At 38.6% G+C, this 17,839-nt stretch overlaps 1 protein-coding gene across 2 annotated transcripts in view; it reads right to left on the bottom strand.

The window, feature by feature from the left end:
* The window catches only part of KCNH8 (potassium voltage-gated channel subfamily H member 8), a 366,134-nt gene that overhangs the window by 70,345 nt on the left and 277,950 nt on the right, over window positions 1-17,839 (bottom strand). For both annotated transcript variants that reach the window (XM_088021252.1, XM_028099221.1), the window contains exon 8: window positions 3,200-3,397. In XM_088021252.1, coding sequence (XP_087877378.1) covers window positions 3,200-3,397 — 198 coding nt within the window. The remainder of the gene's footprint in view (window positions 1-3,199; window positions 3,398-17,839) is intronic.

Raw genomic sequence — 17,839 nt, 5'->3', positions numbered from 1 at the left:
TTTGTCCAAGTATGGGTTTTTTTCTCATTATTTTTGCTGGATCTCTTTGATAGTTTTAAATATTCTTCCCATAAATCAGTGGTTCGCACACACTGTCATTACAGATGCTCACATGAAAGCTTCCCCTTTTTCCCACCTCCTCACTCAGCCAGTGAGTGCCTCTGCCCGAGATAATTATCTGGGGTTTTGGCGGTTACCTGCAACATTTAATATTGCTACTGCTTGCTTTTGTAGTAAATATTGCATCCCTGTCATTAGTAATTTCATTAGCCTTGGGTGGAGATTCCTAATAAGATACCTCAGACTTGATTCCAAAGTAATATACACCTGAATTTAAAAAAAAATAAATTATTTGTATATATTTGTAGAAATTAAGGGAATAAAATTAATTATGGTATACAATAAAATGGATATTTTGTAAGAAGTTTGCTAGGTCTCAGTGAATCCTGGCATTTGAACTTACCAAACCTCTGCTGCCTTATATCTAAATTAAGTTGTTAATAACTTCTATCTCATAGTGTTATAAGAATTAAGTGAACAAAATGTTCCATATTGTGAGCACTTCTGATTAGCTCTCAAAGTTATCCTAGTTAGTTAATTAGGAAATATTAAGATGCAGGTATCATTTCTTCTAGCCTAGGGTAATTGTCACAGTAATAGAGTTATTTCCCACAAATACAAATTTGAGAAGCTTTAACTAATAAATTCAAGTTATTTAGATGCCATTTGCCATTCAAAAACAACGGCTTCCTCAGTTCTATTCAAGTCACCTAAATGCTCTAATGCCACTGACAAATGAGCACTGGTTTCGCACCACGATAACTGGATCAACGAAAAATGAACAAGTGACAAAGTAACATTATCTGATTATTTCCCCTATCTTTTGGCCCAGTGACCAGCATTGCTTTCTACTTACAGTGAATAGCAGGGGATAATTTAAGCCTTACCCATTTCTGATGCAGGACCATTCACAATATAGTATGTGGATCAATAGAGAATAAAAGCTCAATTATCTAGCAGATTCTTGAAATGTCAAATCAGTAGGTTAAACCTTGACCCTTTGAACATTTCCTCGAATTTCCACCAGGAAGAGAAGAAACACGGGCAAATATTAAATAAGTATAAACTGTGTATATTGGCAAAATGCTTGCCATTTTGCTAAGCTGAAAGATAGGCAATCAAGGAGACTGGCAATTAGAGAAGTCATAATAGTGGGTATAAAACAGCCACCACGCTGTCTGGAACACTATAGCTCTTCAGAAAATGAGAGTTCCTGTTCTCGGCTCCCTGGGCTGTTGCTGCTATACATCAGCCAAGAGCCTGTGACAACTGTGGCAGTCCCAGCACGCCATTTCAGCAACTCTGCCACAAGCACTGCCTTTCCAAGAAATTCACCCCATCCATGGCTCTTGCTTTGTCACCGCCTCTGAACTTCCTGACTGATGCGGCATGTAGCGTTTACTGCCTGCTATAATTAAAACTCTTTCCACGTCTTTCAGCCCATCTCTTCCAAACTGGATCATAAGTTCCTTAAGGGAAGGGTTGGCTTGATACTCCTTTGATTTCGCCAGAGGCGGGATGAGTCATTGCTTAAAGCCCCGCATACTCAGTTTATATCTCCCACGCAAGGAAGCTGGTAGGAACCATCCCCTATTATAAGGTTCGAAACTCTAAGAGATAGCTGGGATTAAGGCCATTGAAAGAATATGATAAAACAGGCTTTTGGAGAGAAGCATATGGGGTAAAAAGCACTGATAGAACCCTAGTTGAAGAATTCTGGTCTAAGAAGAATGTTTACTTGATCCAGGTAAATATCCACATCTCCTACGACTCCACAAGAGCTGTCTTGTAATTCAGTAAGTTTCCGATTATGAATTTGTAGATGGAAGTAAGCATTTATCTGAGTTCAAACCTTGCCTCTTTTACTTACTGATGGTCTGACATTGGGAAAGTTACTGTATTTCGCCAAGCATTTATCATCTGAAAATTGTGGATAAGAATGGTGTCAATCCTGTATAAGTTAGGAGGTTCAGAAAAGGGAAATTGAACTAAAGGTTTCAACAGAGGAAATTCACTATAGAGAATTGGTTTTCCTGGGGCTAGAGAGCTAAATGAGCAAAAAGAGAGTATAGAGGTCATGTGGATATAATAACCACGAGAAGGAGCTTCTGTCCTTTGAGACGGGTAGACAAAGGGAAGAAGTGCACTTATCAGAACACAGAAGCCCAAAAGAGGAGCTGTGAAGAGCCGTTAGAAACCAGGGCTCTGACTTTGGATGCTGAGGCGCTCCCAACTAACTCAGGGATCTCCAAGAAGATCCAGTGAGGCTGGTTCTGGGAGTGCCTGAGGATGCTCAACGCTAGGACCACTTGCTGCTGATTGGGGCAGTCGGCCACTGAAGGTACATCATACACATCAGAAGCAGGCAGTCTCTCTCCACTTCCTGCTTTCCGGTCTCCCTCTGGCGCCCCTATCGGCGGTATCGGCGGAAGTAACTGAAGTCGGCTGGCAAAGAAAAATGAGGTTTGTAGAGTCCAAATTCCAGCATCACAAAGCACAGCCCAGAAGGTGGGTTTGGAGCTTGGAGACAATAGTATATTAGTTTCTCTATTTGTTAAATGGGATAGTAATAGTGCCCAACCCATAGATTTGCCTTTAGGATTACTCAGGGTATTGTACTGAAGCATTTAGCACAGAGAATGGAACATAAAAACAATTTTAAAATGTTAAATATTTATTATTGTATTGGGTGTTTTTCTTTGCTTTTGTTGTTATTTTTAACTAAGTGATATATCAAACATCCTTAATGTACTATATTAGTATTAATAAAATTTGATAACACTGACCTGTTTGAGACTATAGAATGGAGTTTCAAACATATACCTGCAATTCAGACTCATGTAATTCATAAACACTAGGGGTAAACACTATGCGGAGAAAACAATGTTCCTGTCCTTTCAAAATCAGCCATCAAGTAAATGGTTACTTCTTCATCTGTCCAGAAAATGGAATTCTTTGACATCATAGACTTTCACTGCTAATCTATATGTATATTAAAGTGTTTGTCACTGATTTTCTAACTAGTGCTTTTAGACTCTTCCCATTTAAATAATATATCGCTATTGTGTTTTAGGACCGAGTAAACAGAACAGCAATGGTATGGCATTTTCTCTTGGTGTGAAAGAAGAATTTCCCTTACCACCAATCAGCATGGTGCAGATGGAGAAGATCTTTTCTGCATCTGTATTAGCAGAGACATTCCCAAACCCAACGCTGGTGAGGCTGCTGAGGGTGAAGTACAGAGCGGCAATATAAGCACTTCGGATGGACGGGCCCCCTAAGGTATTGTTGCCGTAGTATGGAGATTCTAGTCTCTTTCCCAACTCATGGAGCCAGCCTGCAATGGAAGAAAGAATGAGAACTTAAACCCAAAGAGTAAAGTCCCAGTGTGAGCACCTGGTGGTAATGAGAAATGAACATTTAGGGACATACTAATTTGCTCAGAAGAAAGAAGAGAGAAAAGCTAAAAGGAAGTTAAAGGCAAGGAATGAGATTCCACTGCTACAAAAGCAAAAATATCACTTTTATGCAAGCTGTTCTGTATAAGACACAGCAGAGAAGTGGGCATTCAAGAGCAGATGGGTGGTCAAAGCTAAACAGGTTACACTAATGCAGGAGATTACCTGCAGAGATAGAAACCGGGATCGCTAGTGTCAGCAACAGTGTTGTGTATTTACTTCGTGGTTAAGCTCCTTTCTCAATTGGAATTTTAAGAGACAAAGGGGTCTAGTAGGTATTTTTAACCCTACATGATGATAAATAACAACCACAGGAATCTAGACTTCACAGAGATGAGAAGCGCTTAATTTCCATCCTGCACAATCTTGCCCCATTTTATTCACTTGCGCTGACATCTAGTTGGCTTACGAATCTTAGCTCATGCTACCATCCTCAGGAAGCCTTCTCTGCAACCCCATTCTGCCATTTGGGGTTAGATGGGGAGATCTGCACAACTAAGAGGTACCTGTAATAGAACTCGATGCCCCTTGCAGCTGTTTTATAGTCCTGGTGTATATACGTGTCCCAACTGATCATATTAAGTGCTTTAAGTATATGCAGTTTATTGTATGTCAATTATGCTGTCATAAAGCTGTAAAAAAAAGCTACATTAATAAAGATGGGAAATAGCAAGTGTGATATTGACAATAATAGAATGGAAACACAACACAAAAACCACTTTAAAATCCTTTCTTGGAAATGCTTATCCTTTAAGTTTTTGTATTCCAAATTCTGTCTCTCTCACTGTATGTGTGTATGTTAACAAAACACTGTGATGATTCAGCTGAACCTATAAAGTTCATAAGACTTTTGTTAAGAGATATTATCCACTGACCACTACTTTCTTATAAACACTTCATTTAATGGCTGCCCCAGAAGAGATGAAAGTCATTACACTTTTTAAGTGGTAATAATGCTGTCATTATCAACTAAAGTTATAGATTATGGAACGTGCTAGGTAATTAAAATGCATATTTTAAACAACTGGGAACTCCTTGAGACCAAGGAGAATTGCTTAGTGGCAAGTATTGTGCCTTATTCATCCTGTGTCTCTAGAGAAGTATTTCTCAACCTTTATCTTGCCTCAGAAACATCTAAAGGGCTTGTTAAACAGAGATAGTCAAGTCCTATCCCTGGAGTTTCTGGTACAGTTCAGGAGGCTGGGTGGGGGCTGAGAACCTGTCTTTGTAAGAGGTTCCCACATGATGCTGATGCTGCAGGTGGAGGGGACCATGCTTTGAAAAGCCACTACTCTAGAACGGTGGTTCTCAACACCAGCCACGGCTGGGAATGCTTTTTAAAAATACACTGCCCAAGTGCCACCTCCACTAATTGCATCAAATTTCTGTTGCCAAGACCAGGTACTGGCATTTTTTTTAAAAGTCCCCCAGTAGAATCTAATATGAAGTTAGAACATACAGCCCCTATTCCAGAACTTAGCAAAGCACTGACAAGAGTAAGGTTTAATAAATGTTATTTTAAAAAGTGAATGAATTAATGAATATATAAATGATTCTTGCACTCTGTCACAGTATGAGACAATATGATAACACTGATGCAATAAAACAGCATATGTGCATTTGTAAATTTGTACTAGAATAGCAAATGTATGTTTTGATGATAGAAAATAATAATAAAATGCAAGTTAGACGTTATAAAAGGTGATGCTGTTCATAAGCTATGACCATTTACTCTGTCTGGAAAGGCTTTGTGAAGGAATAAACTTTAGTGATGGGGTTCAGAGCAGGATGCCCCAGAATGTGCCACTTTGGCATGTGAATTATTTGAGTTGAAGGCAATCAAGGCTTAACCGGCTCAAGAAGAGCCTTTTACTTCCCCCTCAACTACCTAAAAGAATTTAGATATCGGGCCTCTACCAAGAAGAGAGCAATTACCAGGGTAACTTTTTACATCAGAACAGCAAACATTTGGGGGCCCCTGGGTGGCTCAGTTGGTTGAGCAACTGCCTTCGGCTCAGGTCATGATCCTGGAGTCCCGGGATCGAGTCCCGCATCGGGCTCCCTGCTCGGCAGGGAGTCTGCTTCTCTCTCTGACCCTCTTCCCTCTCGTGCTCTCTCTCAAATAAATAAATAAAATCTTAAAAAAAAAAAAGAACAGCAAACATTTGTTTACCAAACATTTGCTCTTCTCATCCTCCAATGAATAGTCTTCCTTCTCTTTGAAGCCCCCTTTGCCTTAGCTCGGGATGGCATATAAGCCTCAATTGCCTGTCTTTGACCCTCTCAAGTCTACGTGAGACTCCTATATATACTAAATTAAATTGTTTTTCTTCTGTTTGCTTGTTTTATGTCAATGTAATTATTAGGCCAGCCAAAGAAACCAAAAGGGAAGAAGGAAAAAATTTCCTCCCTGACAGATTCAACACAGATTTATATATGGATTCTTCCATGTATAGGCTGTATGAAGGACTAATTTCTCTGAGCTTCACTTTTTTCATCTGTAAAACCAAAGATACTGTCTAACTTGTAGGGCTGCAGTGGATCAAATGAGGTGCCACACATGAAAATGCCAACCACTGTTACTGACAGAGGGTTAGTGCATCATATCTCTTTTCTCTCTCTTGCTTCTCTTACTTACATTGGAACAAGAAAGTACAAAATCCAGAAACGTAAGAGAAATAAGGGACCACCAGTGAACTGTAATGGAAAAGGAAGGTGGTGATCCCATGTATTCAGTAGAACCTAAGGTAAGGATTAGCATTTCCTAACTAATGCAACAAGAAGGAGAAAACCAGATGGCAGTAGTTCTTAAAATTGGGGAAGTTATACACCCATTTGTGAATCTGAAAAAAGACATGATCCTTTTGTCAGAACAAAGTACATGTGAAGACACTTGTACCACTGTGTATTCATTTTCAGTTGGCTCATTGCTTCCTGAAGCCCTTTCATACATATCAGATTAAAAAGCTCTATTTGATAAAACTTAGTTTAATCTTGTATAGAAAAAGATTTAGAAATAAAAACAATTTATCCAAGATTAATTGAAGAGATAGCACAAAAACAAATGTGCACTTAAAAATATTATTGGTATATTTATGTACACTGTAGGAAGACAGTCCAGACACAAAGGTAAAATCAGGAAGCAGAGATAACATCTGAATTTATCATCATATTTGGGATGTTGATTTCTCAGAATAGTGCCCTTGTAGGCATTTGATCCAAACATAGTCAAATATGACAACCATAGGATGCTGAATGGCTAGTGGGTTGGCGATTTCTCATGTGTCTTCCAACTTGTGCTCTGAAAGGGATGTCATGTTATTTCTACTGGACAAGGAAGTGATTAGAGGGGCTTGTCCCTTTGTTCCATATTGGTCATTTCTGCTAATTACTGGGAAGCTGAAAAATGTCATTTCGCCCAATGAGTAAATACTGCTGGACCTAATTTTTGTTTTAACTGATGCACAGAGGAAGAAAAAATCAGAAACAATAAAGCTACTACTTCCTCATGGTTGAATCAGCTATACAATCAGACCATGAAGAAACAACTGGATCTACCTATTGATCTTGAACTAAGGTATTCATTTACTTACAGAAGCCAGTTTTCTCACTTACAAAAAAAAAAAAAAAAAGCAAACAAACAAACCCAGTCAATATATTTGGTTAAATTCCCTAATTTGAACAAAAGTAAAAACACTTAAGAATTCTCTGAAACAAATCAGTGTCCATATAGATTGATTTCTGTAATGAAGTAGGATAAAGGTTTGTATTAAGACATACAGATTATATTAGATTATACCCTCATCCAGTGCATGTTCATTTACAATGTGTGAAGCTATCTCAGAAGTGATTCAGGGAGCAAAACACAGAGGAACAACAGACCTACTTTTGTTGATATCTCTTTTCTGTCTAGCCAACTGTTCTGTCTATTTTCAGAAACATCTTGTTTTTTAAGAAAGGTTGCTACTAAACTGTGTTACAGCTGACAGAGCGAAAGCAATAATGATGATGACAAAACCTGGTAACACGGAAAGGAGGTAACACCCACAAATCCAGGGACTGGCTCTGTGGGCTAAATAAAACTTTTTCACAGAACAGCTTGTCCAAAATGAGAGCACATGTTCACTGTAACAAGACAACATGTCATTGTACTGTACAGAAGAAACAGTTTAACCAATTTGGAAGCCAATCTTTTTTTATGCTGGAGAAACTTGTCTCTAAAGGAAGGGATGTCCTAGAACAGTCTGTCTGCTTCTGCTCAATTTTTCTTTCCTAAAGAACATTTGAAGGAAAAAACATGCACAACATAAAGTAGAATCTAAATATACTGAATACATTGCCTTCTGATAAAAATAAAAAATATCATAAGATAATCCTGTCATAGTGAAATTGACAAGATAAATAAAAGAGTAGATTTGCAGAATAAAGATCAGTTTCAAAGACAGAATGACTCTTAATGATCATGCCTAGAAGAGCCAGTAATTTAGTATTATTCAATCCATATATTTTTCATTGCATACTTACCATAGGCCCAATATTTTGCTTAATTACATACTTTTAACTCTAGATGGGAGTTTCTAATTATTTTACTTTTTAGGTTTCCTACATTAATTTACTTACTTTTATGATGCATATGTGTGTACAATTTGTACAGGTGTGACCTGCTATATACAACATATGTATTCTTGAAAAGTTCAGTTTAGGTTAGCATTTGGTAAATTAACAGGTATTTTAGGTTTAAGGAAAGAAATAGGAGCATGTTTTTTAAGGAAATCCTATGGTGAATTTCTTTGTCATATAAAATACCCTAATAATATGAAAAACTACCCAGTAAAATATAAGCTTATTAAATCAGATTTATATGTGTGTTAAGATGTGTTTGTATGGATAGGGAAGAGAGAGAAGGGACTAGCACATACATTATCACACCTATAATTCAAAATGGTACTTTACTTAATTCGGTATGAATGAACCATGTTGTATTAGGATTTAGCTAGAAGCAAGAACAGAGCCCATGGTAGGGTTTTCTTGTTACTAAGTTGGCACATGGTTTACATTTTACTGAGAACTTTCTGTGCTCCAGACATTCTACTAGGGCAATACATCTTCCATCTCATTTACAGGCACTAACTCTATGGAATAGGTACAATTATCATCCATATTCATTATTTCATTAGTCATTATAACAATTTAGAAATTATTATCCCCATTTTAAAGATGAGAAAACTAAGGCTCAAAGAGATTAAATAATTTGCTCAATATGGCGGTGTCAGGATTTTAATCCAAATATGTGTGCGGTTGGAGCCCAAGTTCTTGACCACTATGCACAGTACCTGAACGTGCTGTAGACCCAAGAGCATTAATGTTGCAGGGCACCTGATTGCCTTTACAAGCGAGGTGCCATTCTTTATTATGGTATACATACATGGGAAGAAAGAAATAGTCTTAGTTAAAGCCCCTCAGAAGCAGACCCTGAGACATGACTTTAACTCTAAGTAATTTATTTAAGTATTGAGCCCAGTAAATATTTTTAGAAGAGAATAGGGAAGGGACACAGAGAGTGGAGGATCCAATGAGGTATGCCTAATCAAGCAAGGTATTACTATAGGCAATTGGAGCTTAATCTCACTGGAGAACCTCTGGGACCAGTGTGGAACATACCCCATGTTGGAACAGGGGAATATATACACCAACTATCAGCCATCATTGATTGAGGGCGCCTCCAAGGGAGTGTGAATTCCCCACCATTGCCATGACTGCTAGCAAAGGAGACTTCTACCTTCTTCATCAGAGGACAGTGCCTCAGGCATAGATACAGATCCTAAGGGTGGGAATCATACAGATTGAGGGGACATCGTGGAGTATCAACAATATTTTTGACAGCAGCCAACACTTACTAAATGTTAAGTATTTTACTAGACTTTCACATAACATTATTTTCATATGACTATCACAATTTCTCTGCCTTTTTTTTTTTAATGAATGGAGTCCCAACAGAGAAGTTCAGCAATTTTCTCCCTTCTTTTAAGGAATTTTAGAACTGAGAGGCAAATCCATACTTTTCAAACTAAACATCCGTGATCTTTCTGCTATATTAACTCTTATAAAGAAGTAATCATTTTAAATGATCTTTTTAACTGTGCTTGTTCAAACCATTATTAAATAAGTTTGCATATCCAGTGGCCATTTTGCTTAGAGCAGTGGATTGTGTCCCAAAGGCACATATCATATCAGAGAAAATAGAAGAATAATCGAGACATAATCCACATCGTAGACATGGGATAACATGGCATTTAAAACCTGAATATTACTTCAACAGGGATCAAGAGGCTTCTAATGTAAATTCCAAGCATAGAAAATACTATAGTTAACATTTGCTTCCCCTCCCTCCATACTTAATCCTTCTGGACTTCATTCAGATGAGAGGTAGAAAAGTACTATGAGTCTTATGAGTCCTAACGCAGGAGGTGTATGGGAGAGGCAAAGCAGTGAGAGACAATGATTGTGGCGCACAACATGAGAACTTCTCTGGTCTCTTCAACCTCCCACAAGGGGCTAAGGTTAGGCATGCACAGCTGCAGGGGTGATTGAGAGATATGAAGATAGGTGTCAGAAGTCTGAGTGTGTGCATGTGTTTATGTGGGTTTGTGGGGGTGGTGATGATGTGGCAATGGAAAGCCAAAACATTTGTGAGGTATTGTATCTACTGTTATACACATTCAAAAAAGAGTTGTTAACCCCAAACAAAATATTACAAAAAATCTTAAGATTTCATCTCCATTGTCTCTTAAAATATCTATATATTTATCTCCATTCCTTAAGTTTCAACTAGCACCTGTCACTATAAGTTTTTGTTTTGTTTTTTGATTTCAACAAACTTTTTATTTTGGGATAATTTTGACTAATACAAAAGTTGCAAGGAGTACAAAGAATCCCTGTATATCCTTTACCCAGTTTCCCCTAATATTAATATCTTAATGTTTATCAAACTATGAAATTAACATTGACACATTACTAATAACTAAACTATAGAATTTCTATATTTTAATGTAAGAAATAGAGTTAAGAAGTTCAGAGACTTAGATTCCAGAACTTATTCTCCACCTTCCACTCCAATCGCATGTTACAGGATGTGACCGTGGATGAGACTAGAAGGACACCAGGCTACAGTGGTATTTAATACTGATTTGTTGATTCCATTAAGGAAAAGGCATCAGTAAATCTGAAGTCCCAATTTGAACAGGAACTCCATCACTTGGAGTTTCCACTAATCATTCCACTAAACATTTTGGTTCCCATAAACCAAGAGGTGTCTTACATTTCTGAAATGGTTTAACTTACTCTGGAGGTAAAAGTCTGAAACAAAAAGGATTAACCATACAATGATATAGACTGGACTCTGAGTCAGGAAATGAGGGTCCTAATCTTGGTCCCGCCATTAATTAAGTTGATGTATGATCCTTTATGCACCAGTTAGCCTTTCTGGTCTTCCATTTTTCCATCTTGAATATGAGGTGATTGGATTGAGTAATCTCTTTTTCTGTAATCTTTTAGTAATCTTTCTCAGATCTAAGATTTTATGAAATAAGATCCTGTAAAGTTTCATCACAAATGGCTGACTTTCTTTAACAATTTTTAATTACTTGAGTGATGACCCATCAGCAAATATTGATGGGATAAGGATGGAAGTTTTTCACATTTTGATGCATGTATCATTTCTGCTCTATTTCCACTGCTGAACAATTTTTCAGAAGCAATTTTATGTGATATTGGTACTGTCAAGAAAAAAATGTACCACTTGTGCTAAAACCAGTCCAGAGTTTGCCAGTCCTCTAAAGTCTACTTGAATATTAAGTTTGTATAAAAGAAATTTCCTGAATATTGATTACTAAGGTATAGCATTTCACTTAAGCAATGATGAATTTAAAGGTTATACACCATGGTAAACTATCAAAACAGACCATCATCACATGCAGCAAAAAACCAAAACCAAAACAAACCAAACACACTCTAGAAAGAATGAGAAATGTGCAACAACCTGAAATCACAGTTGAGCAGCTACTGTAGAGTTTTCTGACTGATCCTAACGAAGAGGCAGTACAGACCATCTGTTTCCAACCAACTGAGGTACTTCCAGATGCCTCTCAAATCTTGGCTAAAAATAGAGGAAATTCTAACAAAGATTAGGCTCATGGCTAAGTTAACAGAACATAAACTATGAACTAACTGTCCTATATAAAATGCTCATACAGTTCACAGTGCTTTCGGATCTGCCTCAACATGAGCATTTCTTCCTGAGTAATTGCTCATATGTTTTTCATGGTTTAATGAGTTTGTGAGACATACAATGGTGTCTGAGATCGGAGTATCATTTACAAAGACAACAACTTGTCACCCAGTAAGAAAATTCTAAAGCACTCATTCCAAAGCACTCATCCTTTGCACAAAGGGACAAAAACATGTTTCAGGAAAATAATTTCAGATGAAAATAATTGAATCCAGCCAAGTAATTTTACTTTTCTGGTATGCTAAAGTTTATTCTCATTACCTGCCCCCAATTGCCTTTTTGTTCTCTCTTTTCTCTCAAAGATTCAGAGTTGCTGCAAACCGAGGGAAGAAAAATGAATCCACACGTCCCACGTTTGCAAACCATTTCTCAGCTGTAGTAGTTGCCTGGCAGTCATTTAAATTAGAAGAATAGGCTTTGACATCCATTAAAAAGGAATCTCAAGTTTCTCTGGTTTGTAGGACTTCAAAATAAAGTTCTAATTACATTTCTTCCAAATGTATTAAAGGACATACATTTTCTAACATCTCAATTATAAAAGTAACTCAATAAGTTAAGCCATAAAATATGCTGGAATGTTGCATTCAAATACCCCCTTAAAGAGTCCTCTGGATTTTATTTACCCTTACTTGGTATTGAGACTGTTCTAATGACATTTTCTTCAAGTTTCTAGGAAATGCTCACGTGTCAAAATAAAACACCAACTTTGAGGTGTCAGCCTTTGTTCTCCTTTAGAAGAGTTGATTCTGACTCATGTCCAGGATTGCCTTTAAAAACATATAACTAACTTTGTTTGATGGCTTGATGGGGAATGAAATACAATAAGTGGAGGGAGTTTGCATGAACATTTCAAAATAAGTTTTTAGTCAGCACGTGGCTGAGCAATCGGATATGAAGTTAACACAGAGCAACGGGGTTTGCCTGAGACACCTACAGGTGGCGTGGAAATTTTTACAAATGAGACGTAGACAGAGTGGCCAGAGACAACCAATCAAGGAACAAGAGATGCAGGGAGAATGCAGAAGAGAAACATGACAACAGAGAAATGTGTCCGACCAGGGAGTCCAGTAAACCTGGATAACCCAGAAGGCAAGCAATGCAGCATAGGAAAGTGCTACTTAGTTGTGTGATGTTGTCTAAGTCCCTCATCCTCTTGGGCCCTGGTCTCTTCCTGGCTAAAATGAAGAACATAACAGGAACTCACCTTATAGGCTGTGTTGACGTCAAGTGACACAGGTCACATAGAGGGGTTAGCAGAATGCAGGATTAAACATAGCAAGCACTAGATAAAAACTATTCTTATTGTTACTGCTGTTTGAAAGGAATGAAGGTTTTCTGTTTTACTTAAAGTAATGCAAACTTCTAAAATTACTGAAGATTTGTATAAAATATTAACCCAGCATACCATTTTCATCCATAGAAAATAATGAACACAGTAGCAGAAATAATGTACGTGTAATCACATCATTCTTGCAAATCAGGGATTTTGCACCATTCATATTACAAATGCCACTTTCCATCATGAGGTACTGAAGACATGAAATGTGTAGGACATAGGCTCTGAATATTTTGTCATCAATTTGCTTTACTGTTACTTGACTTGTTATGGTAAAAAGAGTTTGTCATAATATTCTTGCTTGTGCCTTTGTGTCTGGAAACCACACACCAATCACACGATGTGCTGAATATTTTATAGAGTATTTAATTTAATCCTCTATTGTGTAACAGTTTCTTACAACTTATAAGAGCCAAGCACTATAATCTAAAATGCTGATATTAAAATATTAGTACTTGGAAAGGCCAAGTCAAACATGACCAAGAGTAGACATCTGTTAAGGAGAAGGACCAGCTTTCGAGTCTAGGTTTGTCTGGGTTGGAGTTTTTACACTTGTTAATATGCCATGCTACCTCCTGATCCTCCTTGTCAGTCAAGGTTTTGGTATTAGCACGCTCCTGATCGTTTTCATCTCTCTCAGAGAAAGGGCTGCCCCAGTTGATTTTTCTGTGTAATTGCTCTTCCCTTCCACCTGCAAATAGAAATTTCCCATACTGTCTTCTGCTGCTTATAGTCACCATCATCTAGGACGTGTGGTCTGGAGATGTGGCGTTATTTTTATTTTGAGCATGGAAACTTTTGTGATGCTCTTCGCTGTCCCACCACCCCCACCAGAAGCCTTAGTTATTATTCCAAAGGTGGTTGGCGGGAATTGATGTGTTAACGGTCAACGTAAGCAAAAGCTTGGGAAATGTGAAAGCTTTTTGGAACTGTAGACTGAACTCTCAGCAAGTCCCCAAGGTTTCATTTTCCAGGAATAGAACTCTTTGGTTACCCTCACGTGGACTTTGCAAGAGACTTTATATAGGTCAGACCCATGCTGTGGAGAAATTGGAGACCACACAGCTTTTGTTTTTCTTATGAAAACCCACTTACCTACATAGTTTCTTAGACCTTATTAAAAATATTAGATAAACTAAGCATTTGGAATCGTGTTTTAACCAACCCATTCATTGGCATCTGACTTTTCATTTCACCCGCAGACACCAACTCTGTTTACAAATTCATTATTTGGCAACCATAATGCTTTTGTAATGGATTTGAAACAATGGAAGCAAGGGCAAGAGATGGTTTAGTCTCCAGCCTGGCAAGCGAAAGTTGGTTTAACTCACATTGTAATCAAAGTACAGTATATAGTTTATTTACATATTTGCCTAAGTCCTACCCTAGCAGTTTGGGGGGAAAATGTGTTTATACTTTCATAGGATGATATCTTCTGAAATACTTTAAGTCCCATTTCTTTTTCTTTTTTAAAAAAAGATTTTATTTATTTATTTGACAGAGAGACACAGCGAGAGAGGGAACACAAGCAGGGGGAGTGGGAGAGGGAGAAGCAGGCTTCCTGACAAGCAGGGAGCCCGATGTGGGGCTCAATCCCAGGACCCTGGGATCATGACCTGAGCTGAAGGCAGATGCTTAACGACTGAGCCACCCATGTGCCCCTCCTTCAGTCCTCTTTCTGCATAACATGTTTCAAATGACATGGGACAGGTTTTATAGGTGTCATTCAGGGAGAAAGCTGTCCCACTCTGGGCATATAGCAAAGGTAGCAAGAGGCATGTAGTGATGGAAACGGGGAAGTCCAAGGACACCAGAACATCTGGGGAGAAAGTGGCAGGAAGCAACAGTAGCATGCGCAGGCAGGGGTGAGGGAGCAGTGCGGGGCCCTGGCAAGCCCAGGCTGTGGCGGAGGCAGGATTTGGCTCCCAGTTCCAACTGCTGAAGACCCAGGAACAGGTGAGTTACCCTGTAGTCACAGCCCGGGCTCTCTCTAAGACTAGGGTTGAGCCCAATCTGACTCCCCTGGTTCCCCACCCTTTGGCCCTATTTCTACTCTCTTCTTCCAAAATATAGTAACATTTCCAATGTTTAAAAATACCGTTGTCAAGGGCTCAGCTGCAACTCCACCCACTTTAGGAGGTCGCCTTTTTCAAGGTCATAGGATGCCAATTCCTTTTCCTGGTTTCCCTTTTCTGCACATCCTGCAGATGGTTCATGTCTATCTTTGATATTTTGTCTCAGAATTGAATGCAGTCAGTTTTTGTATTTTGGTTTTTTTTGTTTGTTTGTTTTGGTCAGCAATTGTGCCTTCATGACAAGACTCGGTTCCTGAATGAGATCTTGCCATTTGCAACGGCGTGGATGGAACTGGAGGGTATTATGCTGAGCGAAATAAGTCATTCAGAGAAAGACAAGTATCATATGACCTCACTGATATGAGGAATTCTTTTTTTTTAAAGATTTTATTTATTTATTTATTTGAGAGAGAGAATGAGAGAGAGAGAGCATGAGAGGGAAGAGGGTCGGAGGGAGAAGCAGACTCCCTGCTGAGCAGGGAGCCCGATGTGGGACTCGATCCCGGGACTCCAGGATCATGACCTGAGCCAAAGGCAGTCGCTTAACCAACTGAGCCACCCAGGCGCCCTGATATGAGGAATTCTTAATCTCAGGAAACAAACTGAGAGTTGCTGGAGTGGTGGGAGGTGGGAGGGATGGGGTGCCTGGGTGATAGACACTGGGGAGGGTGTGTGCTATGGTGAGCACTGTGAATTGTGTAAAACTGTTGAATCACAGACCTGTACCTCTGAAACAAATAATACATTATATGTTTTAAAAAAAAAGAAGATAGTAGGAGGGGAAGAATGAAGGGGGAATATCGGAGGGGGAGATGAACCATGAAAGACTATGGACTCTGAAAAACAAACTGAGGGTTCTAGAGGGGAGGGGGGTGGGGGGATGGGTTAGCCTGGTGATGGGTATTAAGGAGGACATGTTCTGCATGGAGCACTGGGTGTTATATGCAAACAATGAATCATGGAACACTACATCAAAAACCAATGATGGGTGATTAACGTAACATAAAAAAATAAAAAAGACTTGGTTCCTGAAAGCTCTGTTCTCACATCCAGTTTCCAGCCCAGTGTACATTCAGATCAATTCTCTTTCTTAATAGCCCCTAATCCATTCATTAACTAATTCACTCACTTAGCAAATATTTAGTAACCATGCATAATGCTTGAGATGGAGATGCTGTGTGAGATGTAAAGATAAACAAGCTGGATCATCACTGCCTTGCAGTATACTCAGGAAACTCTAATCATAGCATATGTTTGCCTGAACTCAGTGCCCTTTGCTGGAGCAATCAGAAATGGTTTAAGGAAGGAGAGTATTCAAATTGTACTGCAAAGAATACTAGAGATGGAGGGAAAGTGCATTTTGGGAAGCTGAATAAAGGCACTTGGCCAGGAGAACTTAATGCATGATGGAGAAAAAGAGTTTATGCAATTTGGCTGAAGTGAAGGGTATGGGACAGGAAGTCATGAAAAGTATGTTTAACCTGCAAGTCTGCAAACTTAAAAATATCCTCCTTTTCTTCCAAGATATAAAAAATCAACAAAAGCAATCAACCAAAAGAAAAGCTGGGTTTAGACTGCTACATCAAGGACTAATGTTTGATATAATGGATAACTCTGTGGCAAAAATGTTAAGCCTTTGAATAAATTAACAGGAAAAATTGTCAAATCATTCTCCCTCTACGTATATGCATGTGTGTGTGTGTGTGTGAAAGAGAGAGAGAGAGAGAGAGAGAGAAATCACAAATTATATGGGGATGAATTTAGTATAATTCTTGCTAGAGTCAGGGGTGTTCCTTCCACTTTATTTTGAGAATACTCATAATGCAAAAAAATAATGCACATTCTTAAAATCTAGAGATAATTTTTGAAGAAACAATAAGGCAAAGCTACTGAGGCCTTGAGAAACTGCTGGAGAAAGTTCTGGGGATTCATCTTAGGGTCATTTGGTCTGACAAAGCTCAAGAAATGTAGAAGGGGAAAGATTTTTCAGTCTTCAGACAGGCTCATACTGAAGAATTCGGGTTGTTGGCATTCAAGTCTTCTGCTGGTATCTAGATTATAACTTCTAATGATTATGACTCATCATCACTATGAGGCAACACTTACAAACATTTTTAAGGATTTTGCAAAACTCTCGCACCTCCGGTGATTTCATTTAGGACTTATTTTTATCCCCTCTCACTTTGCAGTAATCTATGTAATCAATCTTTCATTTCCATCTCTTAGCCCTCTGTTCCTCTCCTTCCCCTCCCGCCACTGGAGGTCTTACCGCCCTTTAATCTCATCTGATTATCTGCCTGCAGCTCCCATTAGACCGCTGCTTCTTGAGAGTGGGAATTATCGTGGTCTTAAATGCTTGATTCCCAAGCCTAGCTCAGGGTGTGGCACCTAATACGCACTCAGTACATATTTACTAAGCGATAAAGCATATCCTTCTCAATCATAAAGGCCACAGAATAAAGACACTTGCCATGAATATAAAACAGGCTTTGGGTTTGCAGAATGGCTTCGACTGCAGCCCCATGACTACTTAACAATCTGACTTCAGGGCAGCTAGCCCTCTAAGTTCTGGTTCCTGTAACTAAAAAAGGAACTAAAAATGCCTTCTTGTTTGTTGAGAGGC

Source organism: Eumetopias jubatus, unplaced genomic scaffold (genome assembly GCF_037043125.1).
Source record: "Eumetopias jubatus isolate StellerSeaLion01/CBP00866 unplaced genomic scaffold, mEumJub1_p1.0 scaffold_1, whole genome shotgun sequence".
Taxonomy (NCBI): domain Eukaryota; kingdom Metazoa; phylum Chordata; class Mammalia; order Carnivora; family Otariidae; genus Eumetopias; species Eumetopias jubatus.
Note: the sequence above shows the minus strand (reverse complement) of the source record. Positions and strands in the feature narration are given on the sequence as shown.